General features: G+C 35.6%; 2 protein-coding genes across 2 annotated transcripts in view; both read right to left on the bottom strand.

The window, feature by feature from the left end:
• Positions 1–10040, bottom strand: part of hipk3a (homeodomain interacting protein kinase 3a) — a 37803-nt gene extending 27763 nt beyond the window's left edge. The window contains exons 1-2 of the mRNA XM_073831972.1: positions 9715–10040; positions 2276–3464 (exon numbers count right to left, since the gene is read on the bottom strand). Coding sequence (XP_073688073.1) covers positions 2276–3462 — 1187 coding nt within the window. The 5' untranslated portion in view covers positions 3463–3464; positions 9715–10040. The remainder of the gene's footprint in view (positions 1–2275; positions 3465–9714) is intronic.
• Positions 10041–11964: 1924 nt separating this feature from the next.
• Positions 11965–20854, bottom strand: tcp11l1 (t-complex 11, testis-specific-like 1). Its single transcript, XM_073831829.1, has 10 exons — positions 20724–20854; positions 20162–20316; positions 19944–20076; positions 19193–19313; positions 16891–17111; positions 16672–16808; positions 16335–16510; positions 13325–13506; positions 13071–13243; positions 11965–12995 (listed from the first exon to the last, which is right to left on the bottom strand). The coding sequence occupies exons 2-10, from the start codon at positions 20307–20309 to the stop codon at positions 12778–12780; spliced, it is 1509 nt and encodes a 502-aa protein (XP_073687930.1). The 5' UTR covers positions 20310–20316; positions 20724–20854; the 3' UTR covers positions 11965–12777.
• Between the last annotated feature and the right edge of the window lie 1371 nt (positions 20855–22225).

Here is a 22225-nt window from a genome sequence, read left to right as displayed (position 1 = left end):
GACAGACTGTACTCCGCACCGCAATGTCACATTATGTTTGAAACCTATTCAGTGACACAGAAGTCTTAAAGGGACAGTTCATACAAAAAAATAAAATAATTAACTCAACCACACACTGTTCCAAACCTGCGCGATTTTGTTATTTAAAGGATTAGCTCACTCCAGAATTTTCTTTCTTCAGTCAAGAAGAAATAAAGGTTTTTGAGGAAAACTCCAGGGGAAAAAAATCTGAAAATTCCAGGATTTCTCGCCATATAATGGTCTTCAATTGTGGTCAATGGGTTGAAGTATGTTTTCCATATTTGCTATTTTCTATGAAATTGTTTTGATAGAGGGAAACAAGATACAGTTTTAATTTCAACTTTTTTTCCCAAACATTGTTCTTTAAATGAGGTAATAAGTATTACCTGCATTCAAAGTGACTAACATTTGGTTTTCGACCACTCACAATGCGTAATATTCAACAATCTAGACATATTATTGAGATCCCTACATCTCTGGGACTGAATAATGTAGGGCCTGGAAAATTAAGATTCCAGAAGAAAAGTTAACTACAACTACAATCTAAAATAATATTGCAATATCTTTAATACGTCTTGAGTTATAGGCACGCAAACTTTGGAAAAATAATATTTACAGTACTCAGACAGGTATGTTCAATGCAGTTGTCTTAAAATAAGGAAACAAGATACATCTCTAGTTTTAACATTAATTGTACTTCAGACATTCCTCTTTAAAAGAAAAGACGTGTCATATTTTGGAAACTGACCCACATTTCGTTGACCACTGAAAATGTGTACATTTGAACAATTTACTCCAAGTCATATTGAAATTCCAATACCTCCGGAACCAAACGATGTAGGGCCTTAAAAAAGAAGATGCTAAAAGGAAAGTTGGTTTAGTTACAGGCATGCAAACTTTGGAGTAAAAACTAGAAAAGTGCTATTTTCCCATTTTTGAATGGTCTCCATTAGCACATAATGCAACAAACATTGCTCAAGTCAACGGTTTTTACTAACAGACCTACCAATCTCTGTGTGAAAATAACATTGTGATGCTGCTTTTTTTTTGTATTCCTCAGCTGGGATCGAGTGGAGCCTGGAGAGTAGAGTTGAGTCCTGGAACGTTTATCTCAAAAACCTTAATTTCTTTTCGACTGAAGAAAGAACGACACGAAAATCTTGGATGATATGGGGGGTGACTAAGTTATCAGGATTTTTTTATTCTGGAAGTGAACTAATCCTTTAATGAAAAACACAGTAAAAACATTTGTGAAATATTATATAAATATTACAATTTAAAACAACCGTTTTCTATCTGAGTGTAATGCAAACTGCAATTTATTCCTGTGATGCAATGCTGAACTTTCCGCAGTCATTACTCAAGTCTTCAGTGTCACATGATCCTTCAGAAATCATTCTAATATGTTGATTTGCTGCTGAAGATACATTTCATATTTTTCTAATGATGAAAACAGCTGTGCTGCTTAATATTTCTGTGGAAACTGATTTTCTTCAGATTCTTTGACTAAAGAAAGTTCAAGTTAATTTAAAACAGAAATTCTTGCACCATTATAAATGTCTTTACTGCCACTTTTGATCATTTAATGCATCCTTGCTGAAAAATCTGACTGCCCCCAAACTTTTGAAATATTTAAAGCGCACTTTGTGTTCTAAAAGCAAGAAAGTCATACATCTTTGGAACAACATGAGAATGAGTTTTAATTTTTTCTAAATTATCAATTTACTACAACATACTACAGACTGAAAGCATGAAAGGATATTTTGGGGTTAAAAAAACACTAATTATGTTTGACAGAGAACTTAAAACACAAACATCTGGAATGTTCTAATTTAAGACTGTTTCCATGTTCTTCCACGTCCCATGAATCATTTCAGCAAACCACATTCTTCCTAAAGAACTGCCAACCACATAGAGACACAAAGTACAGCCATCACGGACTGAACTGACCCCATTAGGAAAAAAGCAGACAAGAGGGAACCAAACTAGTCGAAAACTTAGTGCGTCATGTTGTTGTTTTTTTTTCTTTTGGAGTTACATAAAGTTAGCATGGGTGTAGCTCCATGGCGGTTGCAAAGAGAGCTTACCATCAAACTTTGACAAAAGCTATAGACAGAATTACATAATTGCCTTGACAGGAAGTGCGGCTTAAGTAAACCTTCCTCAGTTCCACTTCCTCAAAACAAGCACCACAAATTATATCTTTATACTTGCCACAAATTCCAAAAGAAAAAAAAAAAAAAAAACAGCTTACCTGTAGTAGCGAGACTGCAGGTATGTCGAACACACAGCTTTGGAGACGTGGCTGGCAGAGCCAAAGTCAATCACTTTCACACGGAAGGGTTGCCTCACGGGATCAACCAGCATAATGTTCTCCGGTTTAAGATCGGCATGAATCAGGCCCAAGCTTTTGAGCTTCTTCAGCGCCGTGGCCACCTGTTGCAGAACGGGCCTAATCACCTTCAGCGGCAATGGACTGAACTTGTTCTGCTTGAGGAAATCGTACAGGTTCTGCTCCAGCATCTCGAAAACCAGACAAGTGTGGCTTCTGTGCTGGAAGCACTCGAAAGCCCTCACCAGGTTATGCTCCTCAGCATTCTCCCCGCTCAGTCGGGCCAGGATGCTCACCTCGATCTGGCCCTGGCGGGCGTACGACGGGTGGTTCTTCAGTATCTTCACCGCCACAATCTCATTGGTGCCTCGCTTCCAACATTTGACCACCTGACCGAACGTACCACGTCCCAAGAAGTCCAGCACTTCGTAGGTGTGCTTCATTGAGCACAGCACTTCGTGTTGGACCAACTGATAGTCGCCATCGCCTGTCCCGCTCACAGCTCCCGTCCCGGCTGCGTTCTGCTCCGGCGGGGCCACACCTACTGCGGTCGTGCTCCCAACGTTTGTTTGCAACATGGCAGGTAGAGTCGAATGCTCCTCTACTATCTGCATGATGCTCTTGCCTTTCTCAAGCTCCTCCCCTTTGCATTTAAACCCACATCTTTGGGTTCCGTCGAACGAATTTAAACCACCGCTCCTCTCCGGCCTTTCCGGAGCACCTCCACTACTACTACTTTGGCTGTTTTGGCCACTGTCTCCACTTTCTTCAACTGCCACGGCCGCTCTGGAGAAATACTGAAGGTTGCTCTCCGATGCCACACGTTTGTATGGCGAGGAAGCCCTTCCGGGAAGCTCCTGTGGAGCTGTTTCAGTCTGTTTTGAGACGTCCTGTGCAAGGCAGGGTTTCTCGCTATTCAAAGCTTCGATTCTCGATAAAGGTATAATATCCGTAGGGTGCGCAATGCCTAGATTCACACCGACCACGTAAGTGCGAGGGATCTTCTCATGGTAAACACAGCTGCTGGGATCGATTTTCTTCGCTCTGCAAAAGGCACTTGTCTGGGGTTGATAAACATGTGGTGGGCAGACCGTAACCTGTGAGGCCATACCTATAAAGGACAAAGGGGGAGAAAAGCGTTAGCCTGTGTTAGTCATTTCACAAATGCTGTTTACATTTTTATACAGTCATAATCATCCAAACAAAACCTCCAGCTATTATAAAAGATTCAAAACAAGCAAGATGGATTGTTGAATGAATTACATGATAAATACAGGGGAAATAACATAGATCAGCACACTAACTCTTGAAGGGAAAGAGTATAAAGTTTAAAAAGCATTGTAAGTATGCCACGGGAAGCATGATGTGGAACAAAAATAAATAAATATATAAAATGAAACAAACTGCAATTACAACTGCTGTAATTGCTGTGCTTGTTTGTAGGGATTCACAATTTGGCCACAAATAGTGAGATTATACATCAACATGACTATAAATAAAACAGACAATGAACAATAATAACACAAATAAGAGGAATAAGCAGTATTGTTATTCTTAAATAATAAAAACTAATAAATTGTGCAAAAATAAGAAATATTACAATTTCACTGCAAAATAAAAAGCATTTAAGTAAAATTATAATCCCTTATTTTACTGTGAAACCACCAAATTGCAATAAAATTTAATTTTTAAAAAAATCCAATTAAAACTTAATTGCTGTACTGATTTGTAGGGCTTCAACATTTTTTGCCAAAAATTGTGTGAACTCAACACGACTATAAATACAGATATTTAGAATAATAATAATAACAACAACAACAAATCATACTATATTCTTTAATATTAAAAACATTACATCTTTAAAATATGCAAAAACAAGATATTACTATTTTACTGCAAAACCTTTTGAGTAAAAAGTAACTGTCAAACTGCAATACCAATATCAATGCATTAATTTGTTCATTTAGTGCAAAATAAAAAGTATTAATTTATTTTACTGTCAAATTGCAATAAAATAAAAATAAATTAATAAATTATGCAAAAATAAGAAATATTACTATTTTATTTCAAAGTAAAAAGTATAACTAAAATGTTAATACTTTATTTTAGCGTGCAACTGCCAAATTGCAATAAAATAATACAGGTATGTATAATAATAATAATAAAATTTGTATTATTATTATTAAATAATAAAATTATTAAACCATTAAAATATGCAAAAAAATAAGAATTATTTCTATTTTACTGCAAAATAAAAAGTAAAATAATAATACCTTATTTTACTGTGAAACAGTCAGATTGCAATAAAATAAAATAAAATTTGCAATTACAACTGATTTATACAATGTGATTAAAAAAATCCTTAATTGCTCTGCTTGTTTGTAGGGCTTCACAATTTGGCCAAATATTGTGTGATTATATTTCAACATGACTATAAATAATAACATCAACAACCACAATATTAATAATAGAGATGCTCCGATCAGCATTTTTGGGCCGATCACCGATTACCGATCAGCAAGATCATGATCTGCCAATCGCCGATCACTGCCGATCACAGAATGACAGGGGAATGGGAATCTTTTATCTATAATCTAGCAGAGTTTGCACCATTTGTAGAAATGAAACTAACTCTAAATTAACTATATTGAAAAAGAAAAACCTGTAGAAATAGGCTACAGTCAAGATCTTGAAGAACCACCAAGTGAGGGTTGTAGACGATAGTATCGTGTATTGACGATAGTTAGAGATATCGCCAGTTGCTGATGCCTTTGACGATAGCAAGACGATTATTATTATTATTATCCGTCTAAAAGGCGCCTAACTTTAGCGATGCAGTGGAGAGAGTCGGTTCTAGGATGCTTCAGAAACTTGGTATAAACACACGCATAGAGTGGCCACATCTCCTTAACGCGACGCATGGGGAAGAGATTTATTCATCATACAATGTAGATAGATAAACTGATTATAACGGGAGTGTTTTTTAAAGTGCACCTCGCACTAGACTAGGCTACACTAGTTAGTGATGAAGTTGTTTGATAATGTAAATGTTCTTTGCTTGTTATTTGCAGCTGCTTTTTAAGATGTAAGGATTATATTATCCAGCATTGCACAGTCATTAGGATAAAGGTAGTAAAATGTGGTTTAGGCTGAATTAAATACGATATATCAGAATCCGTCTGTATATAGGAAACAAACATTCACCTCAGTAACATCTATATGCGTTCGTTAGAATTACGATAAAATGGCGCTAAACATACGCACGTGAATTACACGGGCACCGTTTCTCCTCATTCTATATGAACTGAACTACAACATGAACTGATGACAACAATCAGACACACAGCGGTAACATTATTGCAATATGACGGGTATAGAAAGATACATTCATTTACATTCAAGCATGCACATTTACCACTCACTGAAGATAGCAGAGAATGAAACCGAAAGTAAACGTGAACATCTCCGGCAGAACTAAAGTCAGCGCTCTGTACACGCAGAGCTTAATCACATGCCCAATAACAAGACGAATAAGGAATTTAGTACTCATGTTGCCACTGGTAAGCTCCGCTCTGCTGTTGTTTACCTGTGCGCCGTGCATGCACGTGTGGAAAAAGTCGCGCGAGTAATTTACGTCAAGTGATCGGCTTTTTTGGGGTTCGCCGATCAAGCTATTTTAAGCCAATATCGGCCGATCAATCGGAGCATTACTAATTAATAAGCATTACTATATTCTTTTAAATATGCAAAAAATAAGAAATATGACTATTTTACTGCAAAATGAAAAGCATTAAACTTATATTTACTGTGAAACTGTCGAACTGCAAAACTAATATTAATGTCTTAATTTATAAACTTTTAAACCAGACCAATTTTCTTTTAGCAAAAAGTTTCTTGTGTTTTGGCAGAAGGTTTCTAAACAACTTCTCCTAAACCTTGCTGCAATTGCAAAAACAGAGATTGTGTAAATAGCCTTTGTGAACCAAGACACTAAAAATGCTTTTGATACGTCTGCATACAAATGAACACAGTATCGCGCTTAACTCTAAAACATGGATGTATACTTATTTAAATACATTTCAGCCTTGGCAATTCGATTAATAAGCCAAACAGCGATTTTGATTTTAGTTTTGATTAATCGTTCAGCCTTAGTGTGCGATAAAACCAGTGATATCAAGTTAGCAGATTCAGACAGACAAGTGACCAATGTGGATTAGCCGTCTTAGTTTCATGGGAGACAGACTACTTATGCTGGCACAACATATGGCACAAGTTCAGACACGAGGACAGGTGTGGCTCTTACACACCCACATACTAACTCTCTCACACACTTAGCCAGCTAACACTAGGTTGGATTTCATAACGCCAAATATTGAGGTTATAAAACATAAAAGGGGTGCAAACATGTCACGTTGTTTTACAGGGAAAGCACATCTAATGGATTTCATGTTATAAAAGGCCTCATTCATTCACACCACCACACCAAACTCCATGTTTGAATCATGCATTGCTGTTTCAATTCAGTCTGTATTCCTGACTGTGTAAACAACATCTAAGCTTGCAACCAGAGACTGACTCAACAGCTTTAAAAGGACAGTCCCATCTGGAGGAGTTTTTATGAGGTCTGTCCTATAGTAGCGTAATCCCCCAGTAGCAAGGAGGCACCAGCTAAGGTTTTGGGTTACAGGTCTATCTACTGTTTTCAAACGCCACTGCCTTCTGCCATAAGCAGGTGGCAACTGACCTTTTCCCATGTCAAGACCTAATGGGGTTAGGCGAGAGATGGCACAGGGAAAACACCTGTTGATTCTGCAACTGCTTGGGCTATAAAAGTTTAATGGCAGGAAATAATCGGGAAGTAAACTTTACTGAATTGACAGGCACAAATTTTCCCACTGACGAAAAGTGATAGTAATATCAATGAGGAACTTGCAGTACTTCTGTTTCATTATGTTGTAATACATGTTTTAGAAAATTTCAACATTACTTAGTAATATTCTTTGTCATATTGAAATAGGGTTAAAATTAAATTCCATACATACCAGTCAAAAGGTTTGGACAGTAAGATTTTTATGTTTTTTTTAATAGAAAAAATATTTTATACTTCTAAGTACAGCAAAAAACAATACAATTTTGAAATATTTGTACCATTTAAAATAACTGTTTTCTATTTGAATATATTTTAAAATGTAATTTTTTGGGTCCTTCAGAAAGAATTCTAATATTCTGATATGCTGCTCAAAAACATTTATTGTTATTATGTTGAAAACATTTGAGTAGAATTTTTTTAGGTTTCTTTGTTGAATAGAAAGTTCAGAAGAACAGCGTTTATCTGAAATAGAAGTATTTTGTTTGCTAAATAAAAGTATTAATTTCTTAATTTGTTTTGGCCAAAAAATAAATGCTGATCTTTGGATTTTTCTATTCCAAGAATCCTGAAAATGTAACTGTTTTAAATATTGATAAAAATAATAAATGTTTCTTGACCAGCAAATCAGCATATTAGAATGATTTCTGAAGGATCACGTGACACTGAAGACTGGAGTAATTACGCTGAAAATGTAGCTTCAATCACAGAAATAAATTACATGTTAAAAATATATTCAAATAGAAAAGCGTTATTTTAAATAGTAAAAATATTTAAAAAGTTTACTGTTTTGGCTTGGTGAGCGGAAGAGACTTCTTTAAAGGTTGTATCAGCGATTTCTAGCCTGAAACATAAAGTGTCAAATTCAGCTGACCTTTCATCACGATTCGCTCGCTGCCTGCCCCATAAATTGTCTGTGAAAAAAACTCGTCTCTCTGGTCAGCCTAGGGTCCGAGATATGCCAAAAAAACAATCGGCACTACCAACCTTTCCACAGATAAACAAACAGTGTTCCAACCAATCAGCGTCAGGGGTTTGGTGTTGTGGACGCTGATTGGTTGGAACACTGTTTGTTTATCTGTGGAATAGTTGATAACGCCGATTGTTTTTTTTGGCATATCTCGGACCCTAGGCTGACCAGAGAAACGCGTTTTTTTCACAGACAATTTATGGGGCAGGCAGCGAGCGGATCGTGAAGAAAGGTCAGCTGAAATTGACACTTTATGTTTTAGGCTAGAAATCGCTGATACAACCTTTAACAAAAACATTAGAAATCTTAGTGTTCAAAAACTTTTGACCGGTAGTGTACATTTTCTATATATTATTATAAAATCTTTTAATATATTTAAAATTTAACTTGTAACCAGTAATTAAACTGAATTTGATTTAAAGCCGATGTTGAAATAACTGTAATATTAAAGAAAAATATTTCACAAAATACTATAGAAATAAAACAAAGTAATAAATTATCCTAACGTCAATAAAAAATAAGTAGATAAAACTGCATTTCATAGTTAATTAAAAAACAGGTTTTTGAATACAGTAATGAAAAATTTTGCTATAACATAACACAATATGATCATACTAACAACTTCGTTGTAATACATCTTTCCTAAAATTTGGCCAATTCTTTGCCTTAATCTTTGGCATATTACCAAAAACAATTTTCAACCCCAAATTTTTTACAGCTGACCATAACTAGAAAACAAATTAACTTCTAGGTCTGGAAATTCCACGATATTTCCAGGTTTTCCATGACAGTAGGAACACTAAATGAAGTTCTGGGAGGAACAAAACTTTCCCTGCCAAAAACACACATGAAATAAACAGTGTTATAATATTTCTGCGCAAGCTTCTATAGGAAATGCATGAGAGAGTGTATTTCAACGTGCAAGACAGGAAATGCAACTTTCATCTTACATAATAACTTTAGCTTTTTGGTACAACTTTTGCTGAGTCTTACCAGCGTACTGTCAAGTTACAGAAGAAAGGAGAAGCCAGCTGCTAACCGATTACCAGGCCTGTGCATTTTAGCTGGATTGAGCAACATGTCGCTTGATTATAGTACAATAATAATCAATAACTGTCGCGTTCATACGGAAAAACTACCTTTAAAACCTACAAACCATACGCACGAAGACTAACCACGTAAATAATTAATGCTTAAATACATCATCTGAACTTGTTTACGTCATGCTCTTAAGCAGCAGGATTTAGGTAAACATTATGGGTTTGGCTGGTGACCAGCAAGTCTACGCGAACGTTTAAAGATTAAAAGTTGTTGGGCAAAAAAACACTTGTTTTTTAATAAACCCAGAATCCTAACAACAACCAAAACGCATTACTAACGCCTGCGGAACATAGCTTTCAAGTTTTTGGTGTGGCGTGGCAACTTTTTTCGCAACAACTCCGAAGTCGAGTCTGATTTGATATCGTCGCTATGAGCTATTAGACTGGTATTTATATATTTCCAACTCGTTAAAATCTTCCTTACCGTCACAGACAGCAGCTGTGGTCGGACTGCGGGTGTTTTGTGAACATGTTCGGGTTTAATTCGCACCCACTACATGCTCGACGCGCTCTCGCTGCCATCTTGTCCTCTCGCTGGACGACGAGGGAGAAAAAAACACAAGCTCCCTCATTTTCAACTGCGCATAACTCGCCTGCTAAGCCATCCACGGGAACCGAACAGGGTCCAGCGTATTGTTAAGGATATCCTTTTCGGTCAGGGGAGGTTTTTGTCGTCATGTCGAGGACGTTTAAGCCCCCTGGTTTGTTTCCTCCTGACGGCGACGAACAAACTCTGTCAGCTCAACTCGCTCGAGCTCTCTCAGCTGAGCGCTCGAGAACGCTCTTGCGTTGCTTCTTCCTGTGAGTTTCAGAGGGGGAAAACAGAGCTGCTGTGGAACTTTGCTGCCGTGGATCGGGCTGGAGAGTTAATGCACACAGCATGAAACGCCCACGGAAGTAGAACACGGTTCTGTTGTATAGCGGCCCCGTCTGGTGGAGAAATGCAGCGCGTTCAAGTGTTTTGGTACACGTAGTACACGTAGTTAATAAATATTACTCAGTTCTTAAATATAAAGTATAATTACACTCTAACAAGGACTCCTTAAAATAAAGCCTAACCAAATAAATATTTGCATATGCTAATTAAACATTTTTATATAACATATAATATAATAACGTAAATATTGCTATATTTTCTATTTAATAATTCTAATAATAATAATATCAGAAAATTATGTTTTCCGGAATTAACACATTTATTAGAAATATTTTTTAATTCATTTAATTCATTTATTTATTTATTTAAATCTAGTATTTTGTTATAAAATGTAACATATAACATGTAAATAATTTCTATATTTTATAGATAATGAAAAATTTAGTAAGCATTAATTAAAAACATTAATGTAACTTACAATAATTAATAACATAAAATTGTTAACATATACACTTAACAAAACATAAATTGCAATTTATTAAGGGTAATTTTTTGTAAGAGTTTCATAACTGTGGTGTTTAGTAGAGCTTCACAATTTAAGGCAAAAATTGTGGGATTATATATCAATATGACTATAAACATTGCAATTATAATAAAAATAATTGTTATTATTATTATGAAATAATATAAACATTAAATGATTAAATGTATATACTATTTCACAGCATTATAAAAACGTATTATACTGTATATAAATTTGACTATAAATAACATACATAATATGAATAATATTAATGTTTTTCATTAAATAATATAAACATTAAATGATTAAAATATGTCAAAAATTTACAAAATATTACAATTTCACTGCAAAAAAAAAAAAAAAAAGCAAAAAGAAAAGAGTATTTCAATGAAATTATATTAATTAATTTGGCCAAAAATTGTGCCTTTATATATGAATTTGACTATAAATTATATAAATAATAATATTCATTATTGATATTATTAAATAATAAAAACATTAAATGATTAAAATATGTTAAAAGAAATAAAAAATATTACTATTTCACTGAGAAAAAAAATATTTCAGTAAAATTATATTAATTAATTTTACAATTTGGCCAAAAATTGTGATTATATATCAATACGACTATAAATAATATTAATATAAATAAAAATAATGATTATGATAATAATAATTTATTGTTATTATTATTATTATTATTAAACAATATAACCATTGAATGATTCAAATATGTACAAATATTACTATTTCACAGCAAAATAAAAAAAATATTTCAGTAAAATTATATTAAATAACTGTACAATTTGGCCAAAAACTGTGATTATATATTATTAGATATACTATAAATAAATAAATAAATAATATAAACATTAAATAATGATATGCAAAAAAATAAGAAATATTACTATTTCACTGCAAAATAAAGTATTTCAGTAAAATTATAATAGTTTATTTGATTTGTAAAACAAAATAGATTAATATATCTGAAATTAATGTCATTTGTAATCATTAACAAATTTAATTTAACTCAAAATCTATATTATAAAATATTATTTTATATTTTAAATATAATATAAAAATATAGTACTTTATGGTATATATTATTGTATACTTTATATATATTATATTTCAATATATCTAAAAAATGATGCTTTCCAGAATTAACAAATTTGATTTAATACTGATAGCTGATTAATACTGGATAAAACAAAACTAATTTTGTCATATAGTGCCAAATGGATTGCACTGAAAAAAAAACAGTAAACAATCAATATTTTCTACACACCTCCATTAACCATTTTTTATTGACAGCCAGCATTCAGTTTAAATAATCATTAGTAATACTGCATTGTTAAAACACACCTTAGAGTTTTATGAGATAGGAACAGAGAAATGTGCACCTGGGGTTGTTGGGGAATACATTTGCTTGCAAGGTGAAGGTATCTTCTCTAAAACATGCTCAGTGTCGATAGAAACATTGTTAAAAAACAAAAAACAAAACAAGAACTCTCTAAAAAGACCATGCTTGGTGTAGCAGGTGTCCCATGAACATGGGAACCACATGGGAATAATCTGTAGGTTAAAATGAGCATTAAATGTGCACGTATATGAGTGGCACTTCACAAACTAAGGCACCAGTCAAATGCTGTACTGTACATCCTTTTCCTCACAGCCAGAAACCTCAATAACACCTTTGCGGAAGGTATCAGGCTACAACAACAAATGTTTGCAACTACATTAAATGTGTTGGAAGTGAATCTTTTGTAAAATGCAAGTATTCTTTTTAGATTTAGTTTGCACATTATAACAGTATTCGCAAGGTTCTCCTCTATTCTAACAGTTCTCAGTTATTGCCTAAAGTAATCCGAGCTTCAGGCAATTCAAATGTCGTGATGCATTCATAAATATTCCCTGATATAGAAAGCAATGAGAGGAGGCCAGGAATGTTAACCCTTAAATATTTGTTTGTGCTAGCATGTGAGCTACGAGGGGTTAATTAGCTATTTTACAGACACTTTCATTTGTACATAGCTACAGAATGTGAAAGCCAGGACAGCTAGCGGTAAGTACTTCAGGTGTTTTGTTTACACATCTAAACTTTCCCCTTGTTTCAGAATGTCTTGGAGGATCTTGTGGTAGAACGGAGAGTAAACTAGCTTGTTGAAGGTCACCAAACGTCCCAGCTTAACAGCAATCTCCTCTAACTCTTTACTGATGGGTGTCAGACCTCCAGGGAGAGCCGGAGAGCTCCGGTGGGTGCTTGACTCCAGGAAGCCAAGAAGGTACGTCTGAATTCGGGAGTCTGGTAGAGAAAGCAGCGTTTTAGATTAGAGTTCTTCACTTCTAAATAAAATCCATCTGTGTTTTGGGTTCTTACCAATGACCTTGCGTATAGGGTTGTCCACAGACTTCGCAGCTACAATTTGGCCTTTCAGCGTGTTCTCTCTGTCTGAGGAAAATGGGGGAAAGCCATGCTGAGACAAGCATCCTCTGAGCTCCACACTTAATTTCTCTGCAACTGCAGCAAAGGTTTCATCCGCATTGAAGGACCTGCAAGAGAAAAGTATAACGGTTTTGTCTACAGAAGTGTAACGCATTAGAAACACAGTGTAATGTAATCTTTAAACGTACGGAGAGTGCATCTCCGCTAACAGAATCTTAATGGTTTTCTTCAATCTTTCCATGAGGCCCGGGAGTCCAGAGATGGCCTCGCCAGTGCTGTTATAGACTATGAGCAGGATTGATGCCACCATTGCCAGTTGCTCCAGCTCCTGTTGCATCTCCAGAAATCTGCCCTGGTCCATGAGAAGAGTCTGTTTGATCACAGGAGGGGGAAAATGGAGGAAAAGGTAAAAGAATAGTTTAGGGGTCAATGACAAAAGTAAGAAAAAAAAAAGTTAGAAATGTACACTTTGTTTTTCATGCTGGTTTCATATTTTGAAAAAAAAAAATATACTATTTTAAATAAAAATATAATGTGGTGTAACCCTTTTTTATAAAAGCTTGAAGTATGTAGGCTTGAAATAGTTAATTTCTTGCGTTTTGATGCTTTGCTGGTTTATAATCAGGCTGTTTGTATGGTCGAGCTATTAAAAAATTAAACATTTTTAACTAGCTTGAAGGCTGGTGGTAGCTGTAGCTTGACCGATATTTATATTATTATTATTGAGAATATTATATACAGAAAAATGGTGATGACGTAGTATTTATTAAATTATGTATAATATTTATATTTATAAATATTAATTTATAAAACATTATTTGAGACATTTTACGACTTTTTAAGGACCTGTGGACAAAATAATTAAAACCAGCTGATTTAGCAAAAAAAGACCTAAAACAGCCAAAACCAGTTGATTTAGGAAAACAATATAAACAACAAAATAAATTAAAACTAGGGATGGGCATTTCTGATCATATTTCATTTCGAGTAATCCACAGGTTTGAGAAACGAGTACTCAATCGGGGGTGGAGTTTAAGTAAGGGGCGGGGCGGGGCAATCCTCTTCGTGTGTAAACTAAACGAGCCAATGCACATTGGCATGCATGATTGCATCCAGCTGTCGCTGATCACAGCATGAGCATAAATATACAGCAGGTGCAATGCATAGACAGCATTTCGCTTCGGAGCCGATCTTCTCCACGGAAAGACGGAACGAGCCATTACTGGAAAGAAAACTTCCTTACTCTTCACTGCGGTGTTGGCGGCACGGCGCGTCAGCGGTGGTGGTCTCCTGTGGGTGGAAAAGCGCACAGTCAAGGACTGCACTACCTGCCTTCTGTGTCGCAGCGGCCATCTCCCCTCTGCGCTTCAGCACTAAGAGCAGTTTCTAAAAGACTGCCACGGGTGAACGTCTTTTTAAAGACGAGGTGTTTGAAACACAATGCCGTTTCACCCGTGCGTTTCTGGATGCGGTCGTTACCTGGCGCCAGGTGATGGTCACGATCGCTGTCTGACGTGTCTGGGTATTGAGCACGCTCAGGCAGCGTTTGTGGAGTCATTGCGTCGGCATGTCCATCACGGAGCTGTGGACCAGACTCCGCTTCCTGCAAAGGGGCGGGGTGCCAGTTCCTCTGCCCAGATCTACCGTGAGGTACCGCTCATTACTTTTGGGGCTCCCCCTGACGACCGGATGTCAATCGCTGCATCGGGGGGTGAGCCAGACTTCTCGGGGGAGGACGATTCCGGATCGCTGCCGTCCGCTGGGCGGTCAGCGGTGCCGGATACCGACCCCGAGATGATGGCTATGCTTGCCCGAGCCGCCGAGAAGGTAGGGCTTGAATGGAACCCTCCATCACGTCCCGACCCTTCTCGGCTGGATGATTGGTATCTTGGGGTGGCTCGCGCTGGTTCTCAGCGTCCCACCCCAGTGCCCTTCTTCCCGGAGGTGCATGACGAGCTTACTGGGACGTGGACGGCACCTTTTACTGCCAGAAACCGCTCCAGTGGCACGTCCTCCCTCACCACCCTTGATGGTGGACCAGCGCGGGGGTACACGGCTGTCCCGCCGGTGGAGCGCGCGGTGGCGATGCAATTGTGTCCCGGCGCCGCTTCCACTTGGCGGGGCAACCCGTTGCTCCCCTCCCGGGCCTGTAGGCACTCGTCGGCTCTGATCGGCAGTGCCTACACGGCTTGTGGGGCTGCTGGCTCTGCCCTACACGCTATGGCGTTATTACAGGTACATCAGGCCCAGGCACTGAAGGACCTGTACGAGGGTGGACACGACCCGGAAGTTCTAAGTGAACTCCATATCGCTACGGACCTCGCGCTACGAGCGACGAAGGTTACGGCGCGGTCTCTGGGTCGTGCGATGTCCACGATGGTGGTCCAGGAACGCCATCTCTGGCTGTGTCTGGCCAACATGAGGGAAGCCGATAAGAGGGCTTCCCAGTCCGTCTTGCTGGCTCCTCCGAACCGAATAAAAAAACAGCTAAAACCAGTTGACTTAGGAAAAAAACATCCAAAAATAAGTTAAAGCCAGCTGATTTAGCTAAAACACACAGCTAAAAAATTGTGAAAACAAGTTGATTAAATTAATCTAAACTAATCTAAGCTAAAACTGGCTTAAACCAGCTGACATCAGTTTATATAGCAAAAAAAGGCGAGAAAATAGCTAAAATCAGTTGACTCATCAAAAACCAACTAAAACTAGTTGACTTAGAAAAAACAGCTAAAACGTAACTAAAACAAGTTAAAACCAGTTAAACTGGCTGATTTAGCATAATTTCATAAAAAACGATAAAACTGGATTTTTTAAAATTAGAAACATGCTCATCATAGAAGGTATTTATAATGTACGAATTGCAAATATAGCATATATATATTTATACATATATGCTATATTTGCAATTTGTACATAATACATCTCTTCTATATATATATATATATATATATATATATATATATATATATATATATATATATATATATATAGAAGGTTGTATATTAAACTAATATCTTAAATTTAAAATTCTTCTTACCTGTCAAAAAATATCCAAATTACCACAAAAAATAATTTTAATTCAGAAATTACAAACATGCTCATCATAGATGAGGTGTATTATGTATGAATATGCATTTAACATATTATTTTTTAAATAAATTCATAGATTTACATCACTGATCACTAATAATACATTACCTCCGGAAAAGACTCAGCATCATGGTCCCATTTTAACAGGCATAGAAAGGCATGATTGTGTATAGTCAGTGGAAGTTGAGCAGAATTTGGTGTGCATGCTGCTCCACCCTCCGTTCCTCCACTGGTTACATAATCTGCTGTATCCTGGAGCCATTTTTTTGTGAAATCCAAAGCACCTGCACACGTGTACAATACATAACTCAATTAAAGAGATAAGCATTTGCTAAAGTGCAACAAGCTTATCCATGATTTTTTTTTTTAAACCAATGTTATCCCTGCATGACATAACATTCATTGATTCTGTATAATTACTATACAAATCATTGATTTTTCTCACTAGGTTGTTTCTCGAGGAACTCCTGAAATTTCTTCTGCTCGTATTCCACCGACTGCTGCAAGAGGTGAGGTCGCAGGCTGCTCACAGCAAAGTTGGCCATGTCGATTTTCATTTTGTCCAGCACTGGAAACATTGACCTGTAAATAAACATGATTTGAAGAAACATGAGTTGAAGTCATGTGACACAAACATTCACCTTGATCTGTTTAAGTCACTCACTTTAAAAGGGGCACAATGTCAGTGATTTCACGCAGCTGTTTGATGTCTTCATCACGGCAGGGTGCGCAAAACGTGCCCATCATGTCAATTATGAACTGGGCTACCTTACTGATGTCTAGAACTCCGTTCTCAGCCTCCTGCTGAATCAATGAGAGGTCCAGAGTCTCTTCAATTTGCCCTCTCAGTCGGCTCTGTCCTGGCAACAGAAAAGACAGCAGGGTCTGGAAAAACAGGGGGACAGGGAACAAATGAACAAATTCAGATATTCAGTTTGCTTAGTGTGATAAAATATGTTAAAAAAGTACGAAAATATATTTATTCAAGATACAACTAAAATATTAGTTTATGTATTTATTCCAAAACAACTCAAGGCAGTAACAATTTAAACTATATATTTTGTTTGTTAACTTATGTTCAGCTATTCTTTAGTTAACTTTAATAGTTAACTTTTAGAATTTTTCAGATCATCAGTCATCAAAGATTGGTAAATATTGGTCACAGACATGGCGATTTACTTTAATTTTACCAAGCTCATTACTCATTAAAAACGCCCACAGATCATGTTTTCAGGCCATTTTAAGTCCTATTTTGATGTAACAAAGTGGTTATATCTAAATGTGTATTATTTATATAAAAACGAGTGATTTGTACACTTTTTAATGTTATATTTTGTAATATACACCCTTGTGTTTGTGTGTGTGTGTGTGTGTGTGTGTGTGTGTGTATATATATATATATATATATATATACAGTGCCTTGCAAAAGTATTCATACCCCTTCATTTTTTTTTCACGTTTTGTTGCAGCATTGTTAAACTGCTTTAAATTAGTTTTTCCCCACATCAATTTACACTCCATACACCATAACAATGACAAAGCAAAAACCAGATTTGCAAATTTTACAAATTTATTAAAGATAAAACACTGAAATAAGTACATTGCATAAGTATTCATACCCTTAACTCAGTACATAGTTGAAGCACCTTTACAGCCTCAAGTCTTTTTGGGTATGATGTGACAAGCTTTGCACATCTGCATTTGGCAATTATCTGTCATTCTTTACCTCACTTTTTCACCTCTCAAGCTCTGTCAGCTTGGATGGGGGCTGGCAGACATTTTCTAGAGTCCTAGTTGTTCCAATCGTCTTCCATTATGGATAGTGCTTCTGTGAACCTTCAATGCAGCAGATTTTTTTCTGAACTCTTCCATAGATCATTGCCTTAACGCAAGTCTGTCACTGAGCTCTACAGGCAGTTATCTTGACCTCAGGACTTGGTGTTTGCTCTGATATGCATTTTCAGCTGTTAGACCTTTTCTGAGAGGTGTGTGCCTTTCTAAATCATACTCATTCAAATGAATTTGCCACAGTTTAACTCCACTCGAAGTGTAGTAACATCTAGAAGCAGTATGAAAGCTAAATTTCGAGTGTCCCAGAAAAGGGTATGAATACTTATGCAACAGGATCTTTTCAGTTTTTTATTTCTAATAAATTTGCAAAGTTGTTACAAACCTGAATTTATTTGATCTAAAGTACTGCAAAAACGTAATTTATTGTAATTTATTTCTGTGACTTCAATGCTGAATTTTTAGCATCATTACTCCAGTCACATGATCCTTCAGAAATCATTATGATATTCTGATTTGCTGCTCAAAAAACATTTTTTATTATTAATTATTATGTTGAAAACAGCCGAGTAGAATTTTTTCAGGTTTCTTTGATAAATACAAAGTTCAGAAGAACCGCATTTTTCTGAAAAAGAATTATTTTGTAACATTACAATTACAATCTTTATCATTACTTTTGACAAATATAAATAATAAAACAATTATACAAATACAATAATACAAAACCTTTTTATTTCAGATAAATGCTGATCTTTGGATCTTTCTATTCATCAACGAATCCTGAAAAAGTACTCAACTGTTATATTGATGAAAATAAAAATAAAAAATGTTTCTTGAACAGCAAATCAGCATATTAGAATTATTTCTTAAGCATCATGTGACACTGAAGACTGGAGTCAGATAAATGATGCTGAATGATGCTGAAAATGTAGCTTTGATCATAGGAATAAATTACATTTTATAATATTTAAATAGAAAGCAGTTATTATAAACAGTAAAAATATTTTACAATATTAGTGACTTTAGTGTATTTTGGATGAAATAAATGAAGGCTTGGTGAGCAGAGGAGACTTCTTTAAAAAGCTTTAAAAAAACTTTTGACTGGTAGTGTAAAATTATACAAATTTAACTAATATACAATACCATAATACGATAATGAGTAGGATTATTTTGTTTACCTCTTTAATTTCACCAACCAGTGTGATAGCATGGCTGTACGATGGTGGGTCCTCATTCAGCTGTGACTCAAGGCAATCCCAGAATGCTTTGTGCATTATTTCTTTGACCTGTCTCTCCAAGCTGAGTAGGGTTAGGAAGGATGTGTTAAAACATTCCTTAATCATTCTTAAATCAAACCATTTAAAATGTAGAGGGAAAAATGTCAATATGAGACCACTGCATTGTAATACAATATAATCAACTGACATTAATATTTCAAATATGTGACCCTGGACCACAAAACCAGTCTTAAGTCGCTGGGGTATGTTTGTAGCAATAGCCAAAAATACATAGTATGGGTCAAAATTATTGATTTTTCTTTTATGCCAAAAATCATTAGGAAATTAAGTAAAGATCATGTTCCATGAAGATTTTTTGTAAAATTCCTACTATAAATATATCAAAATGTAATTTTGATTAGTAATATGCATTGTTAAGAACTTAATTTGGAGAACTTTAAAGGTGATTTTCTCAGTATTTTGATTTTTTTGCACCCTCAGATTCCAGATTTTCAAATAGATGTATCTCGGCCAAATATTGTCCTATCCTTACAAATCATATATCAATAGAAAGCTTATTTATTGAGCTTTCATGTGATGTATACATCTCAGTTTTGTAAAATTTAACCTTATGACTGGTTTTGTGGTCCAGGGTCACAGCCCACTGAGAACATTATGACAGTCTCATCATAACATTTATACAGTCTATTACCTTCCCTCTTCTGGCTCATAAGGCTTGACTTGAAAAGCACTGTTCACCACTATCTCATGGGCCAGTGCCATATTAGTGACTCCTTTGGCTGTCTCCATTAGCTCTTCCACTGACACAAATCGGGGTGGACTGGCTGTGGGTGTTTGAATGCAATGTTAACACTGTTAAAGTTAAATTAGAAACATTTTCATAAGTAAAATAATGAATTCTCTCCTTACACTGAGGGGTGAGTCTGTGAGGACTGGGAGTATTTCTTCTGATCCTCTTCCGGATCATCTCTTCTGATGTTTCCGCAGTGTTTTCTATCCCATCCTTGTCAGTCTTGTTCTGCTCCTCCTTAAAAGACTCATCAGTTTCCTTGGACATCTTTTTGCTGAAAACAAAGAAGCTGTAAAATTAATCAAATCTTTAAGACTACAGCATCAGCTGCTCTATCCAAGCCAACACTGAAAATGTTTTGGCAACGGTGTGACAGCTAGCTGAGTGTTTTAGTTTTAAAAGAGGAGGAAAAGACTACAGTGTCTTTGAGACAATTAACAATTGCTCTCTAGTAGCGTAACCCTTTTTAACAGTCGCATTCAAATATATACATTTTTTTATTTCTATAAACTTGCTATCTTATCTAGCTTATTGTTCTGGTTTACTGGGCTGTGACATAAACAAACAGCCTGATTTCATTACTAAAATCTCTGAAAGCCTGATGCTGCGTCGCATCTGTCTGCGCTCTTACATCCGGTCATTCATTCAGACTAAATAATAAAAATTATGTTAGACCTTTACCTGGATTACTTAAAGCACCAATCGTTCACCTAAACTTTATTTTAATACAGCTGCAATTCGCCACATATAATCAAAATAGCAGCCTGGACGTTTTGTTCTGGATAAATCCATACAACCTGACGCGTGTATTTACGGAAGTACGGTTCACACGCTTCTTTGTAGTTTTTTGGGATGTGATTTTCAACGGGGCTAATGCAATGTTTTAAAGAAAATAACTACATTTCCCAACAGAACGACACTTCGGCCGCCCTCTGGCGCGTGCGCTGTAGACAGGGAGGGTTGTATAAAATGGTTAATAATTAAATTCCAGATTATTTAATTATCAAAGGCAATACAATAATATTTCTGATTAAATATACATATATAATTACATATATAAAATTAAAGAAAATTAGGCGACCACGTGAGTTAACGTTACATAAAGTTGTTTTTATAAATGGTGTACACAAGTCAACGAGACCCTTTTTTTTCCTATCGTTCCACACACAGAACACTAGGTGGCAGAAAAGGCAACGTTTCTTCTCGCCTGAATGGATGACACAGGTAGGGCGAGTGGGTTTAAAGACTAGTGACATGATTTAAAACACTAGCTCGGAAAAAGAATAGATCACATTTGCTTTAAAACATTTTCTGTGATGATATTTGAGAGGAAAGTGCACAGAAATCCCAGAATTTATTAAGATGCGTAACCATAGCCGTCCTGACTGAATTTCAATCACATCAAATCCAGTCAGTACGGCTAAAAAGTCACCAAGGTTTGTTTAAAGTGATAATTTAATACATTTATGCGTATTTAACTTTCATTATTATTTTTTTAAACTATTTGCAGCACATATCGGAAGATGTTTAACGTTAGTCAGTTCTGAGGAAAAAATTACTACTAAATAAACGTTGTGATAGTTTAGCTAACGTTAGCTGGAGAGATTTGCTTACCTTACTAAAACATTTGTAAAGTAACGTTACATAAAACTATTTAGCGTTTTGAAAATATGCTGTATTTATCTTCCAAAGTTATACTGGGTAAGTCCTGAGTGGTAAAATTGTTTATTCAGCCTATAACAATAATTTACCATCGTAGTTGACCACAGCAAAACTTAGTTTAAAAATAATAATAAAACAAAAAAAGGTGCTTTAATTTACTTTAAATTAGGGTAGTACCAACAGTTGAGGTCAAAAATTTACATACATCTTGCAGAATCTGCTAAATGTTAATTATTTGACCAAAATAAGAAGTATCATACAAAATGCATGTTATTTTTTTAATTTAGTTCTGACTTGAATAAGATATTTCACATGAAAGACATTTACATATAGTCCACAAGAGAAAATAATAGCTGACCCTATTCAAAAGTTTACATAGATTTGATTCTTAATACTGTGTGGTTACCTGAATGATCCAGAAAAAAACACAATGCAATAAGAACCAGGAAACTTTTTAAATTTGAAGATCAGGGTAAATTTAACTTATTTTGTCTTCTGAGAAACATGTAAGTATCTTGTTT

This window comes from Garra rufa, chromosome 25, assembly GCF_049309525.1.
Source record: "Garra rufa chromosome 25, GarRuf1.0, whole genome shotgun sequence".
Classification (NCBI taxonomy): domain Eukaryota; kingdom Metazoa; phylum Chordata; class Actinopteri; order Cypriniformes; family Cyprinidae; genus Garra; species Garra rufa.
This window is presented reverse-complemented; position numbering and strand designations above follow the sequence as displayed.

Coding starts and splice junctions, on each gene's coding strand:
- tcp11l1 (XM_073831829.1), bottom strand. CDS start 20,309: ATGTCCAAGGAAACTGATGAGTCTTTTAAGGAGGAGCAGAACAAGACT. Junction 19,314..19,943: donor TATGAGCCAGAAGAGGGAAG/GTAATAGACTGT, acceptor AACCCTACTCAG/CTTGGAGAGACAGGTCAAAG. Junction 13,244..13,324: donor TTAGCGGAGATGCACTCTCC/GTACGTTTAAAG, acceptor TTTCTCTTGCAG/GTCCTTCAATGCGGATGAAA.